Source organism: Neoarius graeffei, chromosome 3 (assembly GCF_027579695.1).
Source record: "Neoarius graeffei isolate fNeoGra1 chromosome 3, fNeoGra1.pri, whole genome shotgun sequence".
Taxonomy (NCBI): domain Eukaryota; kingdom Metazoa; phylum Chordata; class Actinopteri; order Siluriformes; family Ariidae; genus Neoarius; species Neoarius graeffei.
This window is the reverse complement of record NC_083571.1, coordinates 114,079,182-114,096,133: the sequence shown is the minus strand read 5'-3', so window position 1 is coordinate 114,096,133 and position 16,952 is coordinate 114,079,182. Positions and strand designations below refer to the sequence as shown.

Below are 16,952 nucleotides of genomic sequence, written 5' to 3'. Positions count from 1 at the left end.
TCTCTTTCTCACCTCACTATCGCAGCCCCCATTTTCCTGCACAGTTGACCCCAGGCACTTGAATTCACCAACTTTCTTTACGTCTACTTCTTGCATCTTCACTCCACTCTCATGTATTCTGTTTTGCTCCTGCTCACCTTCATTCCTCTTCGTTCCAGTGCATACCTCCATCTCTCCAAACCCAACTCAACCTCCTTTCTACTTTCACCACATATCACAATATCCTCCGCAAACATCATGTTCCATGGTGACTCTTGCCTCGCTTCGTCCGTCAAGCTATCCATCACTATGGCAAACAAAAAAGGACTCAAAGCAGATCCTTGATGGAGTCCCACCTTCACCTTGAACCTTTCAGTCGTTCCAACTGCACACCTCACTGCTGTTTCACTGTTCTCATACATGTCTTGCACCACTCTGATATACTCCTCATTCACTCCACTCTCTCGTACAATATCATAACTCATCTCTCGGCACTCTATCGTATGCCTTCTCCAGGTCTACAAACACACAACGTAGCTTTCTCTGGCCTTCTCTGTACTTCTCCATTAACGTTCTTAAAGCAAAAATTGCATCCGACATGCTCTTCCTTGGCATAAACCCGTACTGCTGTTCACAGATTGCTACCTCTCTTCTCAATCTCGCCTCCAATACCCTTTCCCATAACTTTATGGTGTGGCTCATCAATTTTATTCCTCTGTAATTACTGCAGCTCTGTACATCTCCCTTATTCTTGTATATATCTGTATCGATACCCAGACTATTTATTTAAAAAAATTTGGTATAAGGTTTAAAGTTAACAAAGCATAGTTTTCATTTAATATTTGTTTTAATTTCTATTTCAAACAATGCTCTAATTTGTTGCAATTAGATTCAGACTGGTGAAGCTTCAGTGTTTTCAAGAAAGTGTTTTTTTTTTTTTTTTTTTCTTAATTTGAGATTTTAAATTTACATCTAAAAATATAAAATGTCTACTGATATAATATCTGGTAGATATTTACAACACTGTTTGGCAAAGCAATAAAATTCATGAGGTGAAGCGTCAAATAATGTGTATTGTTTTAAGTGCAATACAAGTCAGATTATTTACAAGTCATTTGTTTTCAATTTCAATATGCTTTCCTATATTTTATTTTCCGGTTGGGGTTGTGTAATTCACCTTGCCTGCGATGTATTAATTAAAGCTGGACTCTCAAAAAATAAAGTAGGTTATTGTACCTTTAGGGATACAGCGGCTTGTCACTGGGGCTGTCAAGTTTATTTGTATCGCGCTTTTGACAATAAACATTGTCGCAAAGCAGCTTTACAGAATTTGAACGACTTAAAATATGAGCTAATTATATCCCTAATCTATCCCCAATGAGCGCGACGGTGGCTAGGAAAAACTCCCTCAGACGACATGAGGAAGAAACCTCGAGAGGAACCAGACTTGAAAGGGAACCCATCCTCATTTGGGCAACAACAGACATGACTATAACATTTACAGTCCTAACAGGAAGTCAGCTTCGTTGATGCTATAAACTCCCCCACCGACAGAAACCCAAGCGCAAAACCGTTCATGACAACCGCAGCCCTGAAGTCAGCAAGTCAACTGCAGTCCCCAGCCATAAAAGCACCACTGTAAGAGTCCAGAGCGTCCTCCAGGCGCAACACCCAACTGTCCTCATGGGGCCGTCCTCCACAGGAGCGATGCGATGAGACTCCAACCAGACACAGGGCACCAGGATGGATCAAGCAGGTCCGAGGAGCAGAAGAGGTTCAGCATCTCGATCCCAGGACCGACATGCAACTCTGAGGGAGAGAGAGAGGGGAGAAAAAAAAACATAGTACTGTCTAAGGTACTTATTTGTACCCTTTATATACTGCTTGGGAACATGTATACCATTTTGGCCCTGAAAAGGTACACATGGCTACCTTGAGGTCCAATAATGAGCCCTAGGGGGTACGTTGGTGTACTGTAGACTGTACCTTGGGGGACAGAAATGGACTCCTACTGTACTCCCTATTTCTGACAGTGTAGGTAATTTTGGAAAAACCAGCAGGAGTGTGCTAGAGTTTGAAAATATTCTGTAAAATAAAATCCATATGCTCGTTAATACATTAAAAGTTGAAATTATTGGAAAATCGCTATAAACTCGGTGGTTGTTTTTCTGACCAGTCCTTTAAATATCGTCACTTTTTTGTTGTTCTTTATTTTGAATAGAGCCAGGATTTAGTTTTATTTAGGTTTCAACAGGACGTGATGATGAGTGTGTTTTACTGGAGTGTCTTTAGAAGAAAAAGCACAGTTTCTTTTCCCATAGGATTTAACGGAGTCTTTACCAGCATGTCAGTTCAGACAGGATTTATATCGGGGTTATTTTTGTTAACTTTAAAAAAAAAAAAAATCCTGATTTGACTGATTCAGTTAGGACTAAAATCCTCGAGATACTCTGGAAATAATTCCATTATCCCTGTGTAAAACCAGTCCAGTCAAATATGTGTTTTTACTTTACTTTACAGTATACACAGATCCATTATTCATCCTTTTTATCCCCCGCTGGCTGAAAGACCCGAAGGGGGATTATGTCGTGGCGATGTCCGTCCATCCCAGGAAGGGTACTCGCCCTCTGAAATCAACTCTTCTCACAGTTTGTGAAGGAATTTCACCAAACTTGGCAGAAGGCTTTGTTATATGTTGATAATACGCAGATTATTTTGTTAAATTCTGTCGCATTTTCCCAGAGTTACAGCCCTTGATTAACAACCTTGCACTTTTACAATTTCATGAAGGTGTGCTCGCCTTCTGACATCAACTCCTCTCACGATTTTTGGACGAATTTCTCGAAGTTTGGCAAAAGGCCTTGTTATATGACGGTAATACGCAGATTGCGATTTAATTTCGTTTGTGAAAAATTTCCCAGAGTTTTGACCCTTGATTAAATAACTTGTACTTTGACAATTTCATGAGGGTGAACTAGGGTATTAGGCAGAAAAAGAAATTTACCAGTCAAAAATAATATTTTATATAATCCTGATAAGCGCCGCAGGTGCGAAGACGAGCGCCGCAGGCGCGAAGTCCCTCTAGGGGGGTCTGGGGGCATGCCCCCCCAGAAAATTTTTGAAATTTAGACTTCATTTCCTGCATTCTAGGACATTTTCAGGGTGAAATGGCGTGTAATTTTTGATCAGAAATATTGCATATTTTTACTTTGTATTTTTTTCAGTTTCACTCCTGAATGTATCAGATGTATGTATGGTGTTTGATTTGGTAACAAAAGTGAAAAGAAAATAAACAACAATGAATTGTATATAATCTTTTGATCTAGTTACAGTATTTAATAAAAAAAAAAACCAACAGTATTCTATTTTACCATACCCCAATGAAACCCCCTTGTTAATCAATGTATCACACATACCTTTTCTGTCTTTTTGTGGAAAAACGAATCAGTTTTTGTCACATTCAATTTGGGGCGTTTGTTGGGATTCATCTTGATCCAGAAGAGTGAGTCAGCAAAAAAAAATGCGGTTCTCCCGCCAAGAAAGAGGAAACTACAACGCAGGGTGTTTGGCAATTTTCGACCAATCAGAATTCGCGATTTATTCAGTCCGCATGTTACAAGATTCAGTGCGGGCCAAAATGGCGGAAACGATGAAATATTCTGATTTTTCATTTCAAGTTTTCAGTATTTTTCGTATTAAACTGTGTTTCTTACGATTTGTAAATGATGGCGGAACCACACACGGACTGGCCATCGGGAGTAGCGGGAGTTTTCCCAGTGGGCCGGTGGTTCAGTGTGGGCCGGCGGAGAAAAAAAAAAAAAAAACAAACAGTTGCGCGCTGGCCTTTAATATGATAAGCAATGTTAACAGTTTCTTTAACAAACTGTTAACATTGCTTATCATATTAAAGGCCAGCGCGCAACTGTAATAAGCAATGTTAACAGTTTGTTAAAGAAACTGTTAACATTGCTTATCATATTAAAGGCCAGCGCGCAACTTTTTTTTTTTTTTTCTCCGCCGGCCCACGCTGAACCACCAGCCCACCGGGAAAACTCCCGCTACTCCTGATGGCCAGTCCGTGTGTGGGCGGAACATAACTGGATTTATCGGATGACATGTGGGAGTATTCATGTGCGAAAATTTTCGGCATTATCGTCCGTTTCAGTATCCGTCTGTGTGTATACTTGCCCGTTGAAATCGGCAATTGCCCGTCAAATTTACGGGTGGACGGGTCTCTGCCTAATACCTTATGTGGGAGTATTCATGTGCGAAAAATTTCGCCATTATCGTCCGTTTCAGTATCCGTCTGTGTGTATACTTGCCCGTTGAAATCGGTAATTGCCCGTCAAATTTACGGGTGGACGGGTCTCTGCCTAATACCTTAGGGTGAACGTTCTTCTGAAATCAACTCCTCTCACATTTTGTGGAGGAGTTTCACCAAACTTGGCAAAAGGCTTTGTTATATGACGGTTATACGCAGATTGAGATTTTGTTTAATTTGGGCAAATTTTCCCAGAGTTACGCCCTTGATTATTAACAAACTTGTACTTTGGCAATTTCATCAAGGTGTGCTTGCTTTCTGAAATCAACTTCCCTCATAATTTTTGGAGGAATTTCACAAAACTTGGCAGGATTCTTTGTTATATGTCAGTAATACTATTGCAATTTCATTAAATTCAGTTGCATTTTACCAGAGTTATGGCAGAGTTGCCAGCGGGGGATATTGTGCTCTCAGAGCACGCTTGGGTTTTTGTTTTTTTAGATCCAATGTATTAATTTGCCTGTTGGTGGGGAATCCAGGTTCAAACCTACAAATGAAAAGGTTCGCAGTCTATAGCATGACCTGGAAATAAGGTGCGACTATTAGAATTGAAGTCCGCTGAGGAAACTGGACCTGCAATTCCAGAATATTTCATAGCCATACTTAATTTGTTTGATATTACTAGTTTATGATGCATATAATATAATATTGTACATCCCATACAGTAAGCATGTGTCGTTTACTTTATATTGTAATGCCACAAGTTTTTGTGTGCGCGTTATTAGAGGAAACACTTGATATTGTTATGCCAAAAGAAAAGTGTAAAAGCACAGTCAGTAAATATAGATTGTAATCGTATGATTTTACTACTCCTAAATATCCCAGTCCATGAATCAAGTGTTGGTGTAAACCTTGGCTTGTCAGTTTAAGGACCTCTTTGTCATGCTGTGTCTCAGTTGCCCAGTGAGTCCTGCAGAGAGTGGGATCCCGTCGTCATGGTGTGGAACTCGGAAAGAGTGCATTATCCAGAGTCAAGAGCAGCCTGGTACGGTACAGAGCATGTACTGTCAGGAGCTTGTGCTTGGAGGTGACATAGAGTTCTCGTTTGAAGAGCTGCGTGCCCAGCGGTATTATCAACAACTCAATGGTATGGTTCAGCAACACTTGGTCTCAACTATACTCTCTAATTTTGGGGCTGTATTCTGAGTTGGCAACTTGGAAAAAGATGCATTAATATTCACGTGGTTAATCGATAGTTGTTTTTTTTTTTTTTGGGAGGTCTGGATCAGCTTATCGGTCGACTGATATGGGTTCTTCAATGGCCAGTGCCAGAATTTACAAACTCGGCAGGGCAGTAGATAATAATGCGCCATCCCCCCCCCCCCCCCCAATGCTTTATAATAAAGGAAAATACCATGTATTTGCTTATCTTTTGAACATTTCTGCTACATTAATCATTTGTGCTGTACGAAACACTCCTCATTCCTGCCTGTGTTTTTTTTTTTTTTTTTTCTTTGAGGGGAAAAAAAATAATTTGGTGTAACGTTACTGACCAACTGGACCATGGCAGCCTTTGCAGTATTTCTGTTGCACATGCAGAACATTAGATGTGGACAATCAATGTAGACATCGGGGTTCTAACTAGACCAAAATATCAGCGTCGTGGCACCAGTCATAACATTCGGGGTTTGCCTTAGGCCTCCGAAAGCTCACGGGTTCTACACGCTCGGCTCGGAGATGCGTTCTAGTGCATTTTCTGGTACTTAGACGCCTCCCTGAAAGGCACTCTTTTTCTCTCTTCTTCCAAAAGTTGTTGATTGTTTTTGATTGAAGACTTAAGCAATATTCAACTATATTGGTGACATTTATGGAATAAGAATAAAACAACCAGTTGACGTTCACCAAGTGTCAGCTTTATTTTCAGCCGTTCAGTTACAATACACGATTATCCAGATCTAACTCGTATCAGACCTTCCCTTACTGACCGTTACTCCGACGGTTTCAATGCACCGTGTTGCGTCATTAACCGGAAGTAACCGGGGACCAGGACGTATTACGTACGTGGCGCGTAAGCACTTCTTAACACGAATGGCACTTTACCGCGAACGCAGCGTAACGAAGAAGGTAAACCGGGCGAGCATGATCAGTGACCATCTCCACACGGAACTACTCGGGCAGCTTTGTGCTGGGCGCTTACGTGGACGAAGAGTGGAGTATGTCCGAAAGTAGAATATTCACATGGCGGCGTGCCGTTGCTGCCACGTGGGGATAACGAGAAAATTAAACAAAAGGCCACGTTTTCAAGATTGACGAGTCTTTTTATAAGTGTAGTGGCAACTTTTATAGGCGTGTCGGCAATACTGCGAGCGTAGCGATAAGGAAACATCGCGTATCGGCCCGATACACTGAAAAGGCCTAGTTAGAACCCTGGACATGACGGCCTGTATTGTTCACCCCAATGAACAAAAGAGGAGCTTGAGCACTTTTTAAAAATAAAGCTAGACCGCCTTTCAGATTTTTCAAGTGTAGGTCATAAAAAGAATTTTCCTGACACCCAGTTATTTTTGTTTAGTGACCGAAAGCTACTGAATTCCAATCACAGACTTCCTATTTTATTTTTTTTAAACAAAACAATTAATGAATTAACGCCGCATGGTCCTAAATTCTCCGCTATTTTTTCCTGCTTCACCATGACCCAATTCAAGATACTACGTCATGCATCACGTGATGGGCTTTCCCCATTCACGCAAGGCATTGTGAGATACAAATTTGAAACAAGAGAGAAAAATGGAGGACGTGAGTGTGCGAATGAAACGTGAAAGACTGACTACAGTAACGGAAAGAAAGCGAGAAGAAAAGACGTTATGTTATATACGAAGGAAAGGAAACGCAGGACCAAACTAATAAATATGGGCGCTCAGCGAGCACCTCGGTGTGATCAGCTGTTCGTTTAGCGACAGAACGATGAAACCGTCAGTGCACGCTCAAAGGGAAACCTGTAGATGGCAGTAATGCAACACTGTGGATGCCAGCTGCTGTAAAACCCAAAAGAAGGTGGTAAACCTGCGCATGCGCACACGGACTTCCTCTGTCTGCTCGACTGCGCAAAGTGAGCGATTTCATGCACATTATTTGCTTTAATCCTCTCGTTTTCTTAGAAACGCACCAACACCCCTTTATATTCTCATAATGAGAATGTGACGGGGTGTTGGTGCGTTTTTAAAAAATGATTGACGAGGCCAGTATTGCTAACTGCACCTTTTAAGCAGCTCTGCTTGCAGACTGATGAGCCGTAGCTAATTATTTTAAAATGCTTGATATCAGCCGAATTAATCAGCTGGGCTGAGCGATGAGCCGCTCGTCTGAATGACACTGTGCGATTTTGGTGTTAACCCCTTACTTATGCGTTCTTGAGTCAACTCTAAATGCAGCCCTTGGTAATCGGAGCAAGTAGAATTCACATTTTCCTTCACAGTTCAATACGTAATGCTCTTAAAATGCAACGTCAATACAACTTTTAAAATGTTTTTTAATTTGTCAGAAAAAGTCAAGGACTTGAACAAAGTCAAAGAAGAGCTGAAGTTTCAGATTGAGCAGAAACGTAATTGTATTCGAGGGAGGAATGATTCCATCCAACATGGGGTAAGTGATTCAGACCTAGTTTATTCTAAAATGGGTAAATTTGAACATGCTGTTTATGTTTAACATTTTCAGTTAATTTCCTGCAAAAAAAAAAGATTTTCTTAAAAAAAAAAAAGGCATGGCCATTAATTCTCCATAATTTAGTCATGGCCAGTTCCCACCCACCAGACAGGTCTCCCCTATCAGCTGACAGCAGCAACCAGTCAGGGTGAAGCTCATCACGTGCTTCTCTGAGGCACATGACGCCAGCTGACTGCATCTTTTTGTGAATAAAGGCCAATTTATGCTGACAATGCAGTCCTCGCAGATGGCGTCTGCGTAGCCCCCCCCCCTTCGCAGACGCTCTGTGCGCACCTCCCAAAAATTGTGACCACCGCAGAAGCCTCGCAGACAAGAGGGCTCTGATTGGTCCACTCTACATCCGCTGTACATGCACTTCCGCTTCCCTACTTTCCAGGTTTGGTTTGTTTTCACGACCGCCATTTTTAAAAACACGAGCGAAGATGGAGCAGCACGAAGAGCGGTTGATCGAGGAAGTGCGTACATCTATACGATTCCAGTTCTAGTCATTATAAGTAACTGGAGGATAAACACTCCACTAACCACACCCACCAACTACTCCTAGCGATTTCGTGACTTCGCGCCTACTTGCGTTGTGGCGGTGAATAACATCGCACACGCCTGTTACTCCCCGCTCAACGATAAATTACAACTGTCTGCGAAAAGCTATCTGCGAAAGCCTTGTCGCAAGAGCATGCAGAGGCCCTAACTGCTTATGCAACGCTAGGGGGCGGTATAGCGCACTCGGACAAACTCGGACACCCATGATCACCTCACCCGTGACGGTGTAATCAGGGCGAGGTATTGTAATCGTGCGGTTTGTTTGTTTGTGTGTCTGCCTGTTAACAATCTAGAGTCTAGACAGTTGCACCGATCGACTTTAAATTTTCAGGGTAGGTGGGCAACGGTCCGTATTAAATTTTGGGAGTGATCGGGTCAAGGTCACCGGAAAGGTCAAAGTATTTTTTTTTTGATAACTTTCATCATTTTGACTTCAAACCAAAATGTGCATCTTTCAATTCTGCTTCCAACCATATGCTAGTGTTCTCCATTACCTGAGGTTATAGCTCGGCGGTAGTATTGAGCGGCCGTCGCCGGGGGGTTCGCGGGGGGGGTGTCCCTCCTCGCACCAGAAAATTTTGAAATAAGAAACCCCTCAGATGCCATTTCCTGGCATCTAAGTTGCATGTTGTTTATTTCGCAAGTAGCTGCTTTTGTGCAAAATCTTCTGACACTGGGAGCCGACTTTAGATTTATTTTGTCACTCCGTTACTGAAATGTTTATTGAATAGAATATCTTTGTTTGTAGTTGAATTCTACACAGAATGACCTTTCATTTGATGTGCAGTATGTGTCTTTTCTTTCCACCGTACTCATCTCGGAGGTCTGAGGGACCAGCTTAAAGGGGAAAAAACGTTACGGAAGATAGATAATTTGGCAAGTCGGCGTTCGACTATATGCCTGCGCGACATTGAAACATGTTGAACCTATTGTAAAGTAAAGCGCATCAACAATCTGTGATCAGAGAATTACTTTGGTGTTGGCGTGGTTTTTTTACTTTGAAGTAAACTTTTTTTTTTTTTTTGACTGGGTGGCCAAAAATGAAGGCTCGGCGGCATGTTTATGAGTCGGCGGTAATAGCTCTTCTAGCTGTTATGACTCGGCGGGCCGCCGAGTCATTAACGATAGTGGAGAACACTGCTACATGATGGGGTAGCTTGGACAGTCTTCGTAGCGGTTGGGGGTTAAAGGTTGGGGGGGTCAAGGTCTACGGTCAAAATAACATTTTCCATTATAACTCAAACAGGCGGCACGGTGGTGTAGTGGTTAGCGCTGTCGCCTCACAGCAAGAAGGTCCGGGTTCGAGCCCCGTGGCCGGCGAGGGCCTTTCTGTGCGGAGTTTGCATGTTCTCCCCGTGTCCGCATGGGTTTCCTCCGGGTGCTCCGGTTTCCCCCACAGTCCAAAGACATGCAGGTTAGGTTAACTGGTGACTCTAAATTGAGCGTAGGTGTGAATGTGAGTGTGAATGGTTGTCTGTGTCTATGTGTCAGCCCTGTGATGACCTGGCGACTTGTCCAGGGTGTACCCCGCCTTTCGCCCGTAGTCAGCTGGGATAGGCTCCAGCTTGCCTGCGACCCTGTAGAACAGGATAAAGCGGCTAGAGATAATGAGATGAACTCAAAAACAGCTGCTGAAGGACAGATGTTTACGATTATGAGCATATAGGAACTCCCATATGGGCTTTCATTTGGCACCATGATCATCAACCTTGAAAAGGTCAAACTCAAGGTCATGGGTTTTCAGAGGACTATAACCTGACGGCTGGTGATTGAGAAATATTACCATTATCAACATGAGTGCTGCCAGGCGAGGCTTGTTTTGCCTTGTTTAATGTCGCTGTAGTTGACTGGGGGGAGTGAGTGAATGAGTGAGTGTATATACACCACCCCTCCCTGAGGGCACAGGCCACTTTTGCTCTCTTAGGCTCTTGGGCACAGATGGCTGCGGCATCATCGGATTCAAACACTCAATCTCCAGGTGATGGGGCAAACGCTTTTCTGTTGTGCAGCTCAGGAGCCCCAGTTTGTGGATTAAACTGCCAACATGTGCAGTGTGAATAGCTGGACAAAATGGTATTCAGACAGCCATTGGACTTTTGACCATAAACACACTTTTTTTTTTTTTTTTTTTCTTTTCTTTCACACCACTGTTAATATACAGCACTTGAAATAAAAATACCTAATCGAGAAAACAGAATCGCAGTGGATTTCATCAGCTTGGGATTGTGGAGATTGATCATTTTGGAAAGGCTGTGTTTTCTGTTATCTGGTTGGAAAGATGAATCGAATTTTAAAATTTGCACTTGGTTATATTAGTGTGTGAACAAGGCTTCAGTGTGCAGAAAAAGTCTTTGTTCGTCCCTCAGCTTATGATCTACCTTTTTAAAATCGTGGATTTTAAAAAAACAAACAAACCTATTTTCACCCTTATGCAATGACCAAGTGGAGGATCGTTGAGGCTTTTCCTTCCAATTCCTGTGACGACTCCTGCCCAACTACTACACTCTTTAATTGCTGGGTTTCGGTCACGTGACTTTTCTTAGCAGTTTTACCGGAAGTGAAATAGCTGCAAACAACTAGCGATAACTTCTCAGAGTACGCTCGTAATCTTGAAGCCACTGCTGGCTTTAGATATCTTCAGAAGATTGCTATGTGCAATGGAATCGACCGCTACAGTCTGGGAAAGAAGGATTTGTCATACGATCTGGAAAACTACCCTTCAGTCGAGTTCCCCGACATCTCCAACTATCTGGTGTTGCAGACGTCCTTCTACACCGCAAAACAGATGGAAGCGTGGAAGAGTACGGAGGCTTACAACTTTTTTTTTTTTTTGTATGTGGCTGGGTAAAGGACCTCGGGATCAAATTGCTGCCGAATGAATCCTGTATTGTTTTTGCCCGTGGAAGTGTATATACTGTATATTTTTAAAGCTTTTTGTTCACGTCTTTACAACGAAGCGCTGCAAGTTGAAGTGTAAACAAACAGTTGGCTTGATTCTCACTTGTGTTGGCTCTTATCTCTCAGCTAAATCATTCAAAGATTATCAGAAACCCCTTTAAAGACCTGGATCTTAGGCCCTGTACACACGGCAACGGATTCGGGTAAATCCGATACAATTGTTTATCGTTTCGGCCTGGCGTCCACACGGCACCGGCGTTTTGGGTGCCCAAAACGCAATCTTTTGAGAACAGGTTCCAGAGTGGAAAGATCTGGCAACGTTGCCGTTGCGAAGTCGTCTGGATGAGTAGAACAGATTTGTTTACGATGACGTCACAACCACATGACTGTGAGTGCTTCACGCCGGGTAGAAGTGTAACGAACTCGATGCGAGTTGTCAACAAATCCTATAACTTGGTTCATGAAACGCGCTTACAAAATATTTTCACTGTGAATATTTATTGTGTAATGGTGCAAAGTGAGAGAGAGAGAGAGAGAGAGAGAGAGAGAGTCAATCCCACCAGCAAAAATAGGGGAAAAAAGGAGCGATCTCACCTCTTCAGATGTTGGTTTAAGTCCTACAATACATTCCTCAAAAAGGGCGTAGAAGAGCAAATTAATCCATCAACGTGTAGCATTCAATTTATTCCGGACCATTAAAGACGCCGCCTTCCGCGTAGAATCATACGTCCTCCTCGGCGCCATATTGGATGGGTCAAATTGGAGAATAAAGGTGCCTCATTCATGTGCTGCGTTTAACTGTACCAACAGGTTTACCGTCCAAACGAGATCACATGGGATTACCTTTCACAGGTGAGACTGGAAAAATACTTTTCATTGTATTTGGTCATTATAATGTAATTTTACGAACAGATTTTTCTGACTTTGTGGCTAATATGAAGTCTTGCGCATAATAGTTTATGCGCATGCGTCCTTACTACTTCTATTGTTCTGGTGTCTCCGAAGGGACCGTCTTACAGCGCCCCTAGAGGTGTGGCATGTGTATTGCATCGTTTTCAGCAAGCGTTGCGTTGCCATATGGACCTGATATTTTACTGATCGTTGCCCATATGGACGCGATATTTTTTTAAATAACATCTCGTTGCCGTTGTCGTGTGGATGTAGCCTCAGTTAAACAAGATGGAGAAGTGATCACGGCGCACTGTAACTGTACGGCTGGGGAAGAATTTTGTCGCGACCTTCATGCATATGGACTTTGTGAGGAGTGAACAAAGAAACAGCTGGAGACTTTAGCGCTTCGTGACTGAAAAAGTACCGTAAAATAACGACACACAGCAAGAAAAGTACTTGGAAAGCACTAAGGACAGAGCTGAGAGGGAAATACAAACCTTCCACCAAGTGATCACGGCAAACTCAAGCGTGCTTCGACTCGGCTCCCTTCGATTTCAGTGAGAGGTTCAAAAGCCACCTTTCTCCACGTCTTTTTGTGAAATCCTGTGTTCGTTCACCCTTTTTTTATTAGTTCACGGCGAACCCTGAAGAAACTTTGATCAGTTTCACGGATAGATAGATTTGAACAACCTAAAACAACGCAAGCGTGAGGCATTTTTCATGCAAGCAATGCACCTTCTCCGTACAAACGCTTTGTCAACGGAGCTTTGGTAGACCACCAGTTAAAGTTTTGAATTACTAATGAGGCGTCACGTGAAACTCTGCAGTGATGCAGGTACCCCTTGGCATACGTTTCTGGGAACTGAACAGCTGAACTTTTTGCCTGTTTCTCCTGCTACCCTGACCACACAGCAAAGGAGCTTGGATTTTTCTTCCGAGGGTCCTCTCTAGACACGTCTGCTGTCTGCTTCACTTTGAGCTGTCTGAAGGTGATGGTGAATAATCAGCAGTATTAAATGTGATGCGTTTCTTTCTCGTTACTTCCGGTATTAAGCTGTAGTTTGGGCAATCCAAGTACCATCATGGCCTGGGAAAAGACACCGCTTGGCATCCTGTCCTAAAATACAAGAGTTTGGGTAAATTCAACAATTGGTCTGTCTTTATCCACTGCATGGACAGAAACGGACCATGTGTCTGTTGTAAGGATCATCAACTCCTCAGCAAAATGAGAATTGGAGCATCTTAATCGGTGGCGCTTCCTTTCTAACGTTTTTCTTTTGTGATGTTTGTGATTGATAGCAGCTTGATGCACCACGGTGTTCCCTCCAGACTGCTGATGTTGGCTGTGCTCCTGTTGTTCCCAGTGAATCTGCTCCATTGAAAATTTATAGTGAGCCAGAAATCTCTCGAAACTCTGCCATGAGGTAACTGTTGGTAACGACAGTTTGAGTGATTTTCATCTTATTTATTTTTTTTAAACTTGATTTTAAGATTGCTTGATGTATTCCACAGCATAATAAACCATGAAGACATGGGACACGGTAAGTTCCATTCTTTATACGTGTCTTTCATTGCTTTTGTTTGTTTGCATGTTTTCACTTGTGCTCTGAATATTTACTGCTCATGAATCAAGTGAGCATCCTTTAATCATGAGCCAGTACACACATGATCAGTAAGTTACAAAACATAAAATACTAGTCCTGATTTTAGATTGCGAAAAGAAAATTGGGTGAATACTCAACCATTTTTAGATTTAAAAAAAAATTTTTTTTTTTAATTTTCAAATAATTTTGAGAACATGGAAATACCTAAATGGTTAAAGAGGAACTGGAGTCATTTTTAAACTTGCTTTATTTCTTAATTAACGTGTTATTCAATTCCAATTTCGGTTTTAGTAACCTTATATCGTAACTCCTATTGGCAACTAATTGCAATTAAATATTATGCTTATCGGCCTGTTCGGGTTTTAGCCATGTTGAATTGAGTTCGTTTGGTCCACGGTAGGCGTCACTTATCTTCGCGAAACTTCGAAACGTGACGCGTCAGCCAGGCGTCAGTGCCACCATTTTGAAAACTGTTTCCCCAAACGAAATATTGCACAAAACTGAGTTTAAATGACGATTACTGCCTACTTTTTTCAAACTTTCCTGATTTGCTATCAAAACATACAAAACTTCCAGCTTGATTATATCAGCATTCCAAAGAGGGCGCGCATGTCTTTTGACAACCCGTGTCCGAAATCGCTCCCTACTCACTATATAGGGCACTATATTGGTGGGGACGCCATTTTGTAGTGCTGTCCGAAACCTTAGTGAGGATTATTTGCACTCTATATAGTGCACTCAAAGTATCCCACAATGCATCATGAATAGTGTACAACAATGGTCACTACTCAGCCTTGATTTAAAAGAACTGAAAGCTGCAGGTACTCTATTGATTTAATGTGGGAAATACACTCAGTATAATATGGATTTATCACAAAAACACAGGCGCGTGTTTACTTTGAAACCCACCAGCCGACTGATCTGGCAAGTTTTAATTGTGCGACAGTAATGACATAAATACCAGCGCGATGGAGTAGTGTCCGAAAGCTTTTTTTTTTTTCCCCTCCCCCATTTTACCAATGAGCTCACTGTATAGTCCTCTATATAGTAATTCCCTATGTAGGGAGTAGTGAACGAGTGAGCGATTTCAAACACAGGGAACGTTGGCAGATGTTGGTTGCTTTGATTTCTGCTGTACGTTTTACTTCTGTTCTATGATGTCTCGCACAGGTCTCAACGAATCTTGTTTACGGCCATTGCTTTGACATATGGACTGATGTATTACAGAGCATACACTATCGTTCAAAAGTTTGGGGTCACTTTGAAATGTCCTTATTTTTGAAAGAAAAGCACTGTTCTTTTCAATGAAGATCACTTTAAACTAATCAGAAATACACTCTATACATTGCTAATGTGGTAAATGACTATTCTAGCTAAATTCTACTAAGGCCCTGTCCACACGGCAACAGATTCAGGTGAATCTGATAAAATTGTTTATCGTTTCGGCCTGGCGTCCACACAGCACCGGCGTTTTGGGTGCCCCAAAACGAAGTCTTTTGAGAACGGGATCCAGAGTGAAAAAAATCTGGCAACGGCCCTGTTGCGAAGTCGTCTGGATGAGTAGAACAGATTTGTTTACGATGACGTCACAACCACATGACTGTCAGTGCTTCATGCCGGGTAGAAGTGTAACGAACTCGATGCGAGTTATCAACAAATCCTATAACTTGGTTCATGAAACGCGCTTACAAAATATTTTCACTGAATATTTATTGTGTAATGGTGCAAAGTGAGAGAGAGAGAGTGAGAGAATAGCCCTTAGGGCAGAGTCTTTAGTCCAAACACTGCGGAAGCAGTACTAAACCGCACACTGCCTGTGCGCTTTCCAAAAACAATCCCGCCAGCAAACATGGGGGGGGGGGGGGGAGGAGCGATCTCACCTCTTCAGATGTTGGTTTAAGTCCGACAATACATTCCTCAAAAAGGGCGTAGAAGAATAAAGTAATCCATCAACGTGTAGCATTCAATTTATTCCGGACCATTAAAGAATTCTGGAGGATATCAGAATGTTGGTGTACCGGCTTCCATCTACCCCCATTCATTCCTCTTTCCGCGTCTTTCGTTTTGCGCTACTGATTAATAATCAAAACTTTGTGGCTAATGCTACAGAAGAAGGGGTTTATGTGCATGCGTCTACTTCTATTGTTCTGGTGTCTCCGATGGGACCGTCTTACAGCGCATGTAGAGGTGTGGCATGTGTATTGCATCATTTTCAGCAAGTGTTGCGTTGCCATATGTACCTGAAATTTTACTGATCCATTGCCCATGTGCACGCGATATTTAAAAAAAAAAAAAAAATCTTGTTGCCGTTGTGTGGATGTAGCCTAAATGTCTGGTTTTTGGTGCAATATCTCCATAGGTGTATAGAGGCCCATTTCCAGCAACTCTCACTCCAGTGTTCTAATGGTACAATGTGTTTGCTCATTGCCTCAGAAGGCTAATGGATGATTAGAAAACCCTTGTACAATCATGTTAGCACAGCTGAAAACAGTTGAGCTCTTTAGAGAAGCTATAAAACTGACCTTCCTTTGAGCAGATTGAGTTTCTGGAGCATCACATTTGTGGGGTCGATTAAATGCTCAAAATGGCCAGAAAAATGTCTTGACTATATTTTCTATTCATTTTACAACTTATGGTGGGAAATAAAAGTGTGACTTTTCATGGAAAACACAAAATTGTCTGGGTGACCCCAAACTTTTGAACGGTAGTGTATTTCAAACACTCATGACTTGCTGTAGTGGTGACAAAATGGCGATCAAAAATGCATTCTGATATTTAATAAAACGAGAGAGAGAATTTTGTTAAAAATTTGCCTTCAGTTCTCCTTTAATTTCTGTAGAAAAAAGGTGGCATTTAAATTTGGTGTTGCAGTACAGGATACCCCACTGATTATCCTTTTCACAGTCAACAGTCTCTAGAGCTTACATAGTATGGTGTTAAAGAAAAAAAAAATCCAGCGAGCTACAGTTCAGAGGGTCGGATGAGGACGAGCAGACAGGAAGTCTATGGTAACTCGAACCAGAACATCAAGGACGTAGCCGCTCATCTGGCCTGCC

General features: G+C 42.2%; 1 protein-coding gene across 2 annotated transcripts in view; it reads left to right on the top strand.

Moving 5' to 3' along the window:
- bub1ba (BUB1 mitotic checkpoint serine/threonine kinase Ba) overlaps nt 1–16,952 on the top strand; it is a 52,958-nt gene that overhangs the window by 2,947 nt on the left and 33,059 nt on the right. The window contains exons 2-5 of one of the 2 annotated variants that reach the window (XM_060917932.1): nt 5,197–5,387; nt 7,782–7,882; nt 13,595–13,716; nt 13,805–13,833. In XM_060917932.1, the coding sequence (XP_060773915.1) occupies nt 5,197–5,387; nt 7,782–7,882; nt 13,595–13,716; nt 13,805–13,833 (443 nt within the window). Of the gene's footprint in view, nt 1–5,196; nt 5,388–7,781; nt 7,883–13,591; nt 13,717–13,804; nt 13,834–16,952 lie in introns of both variants that reach the window. The other variant, XM_060917931.1, reaches the window with a different exon arrangement.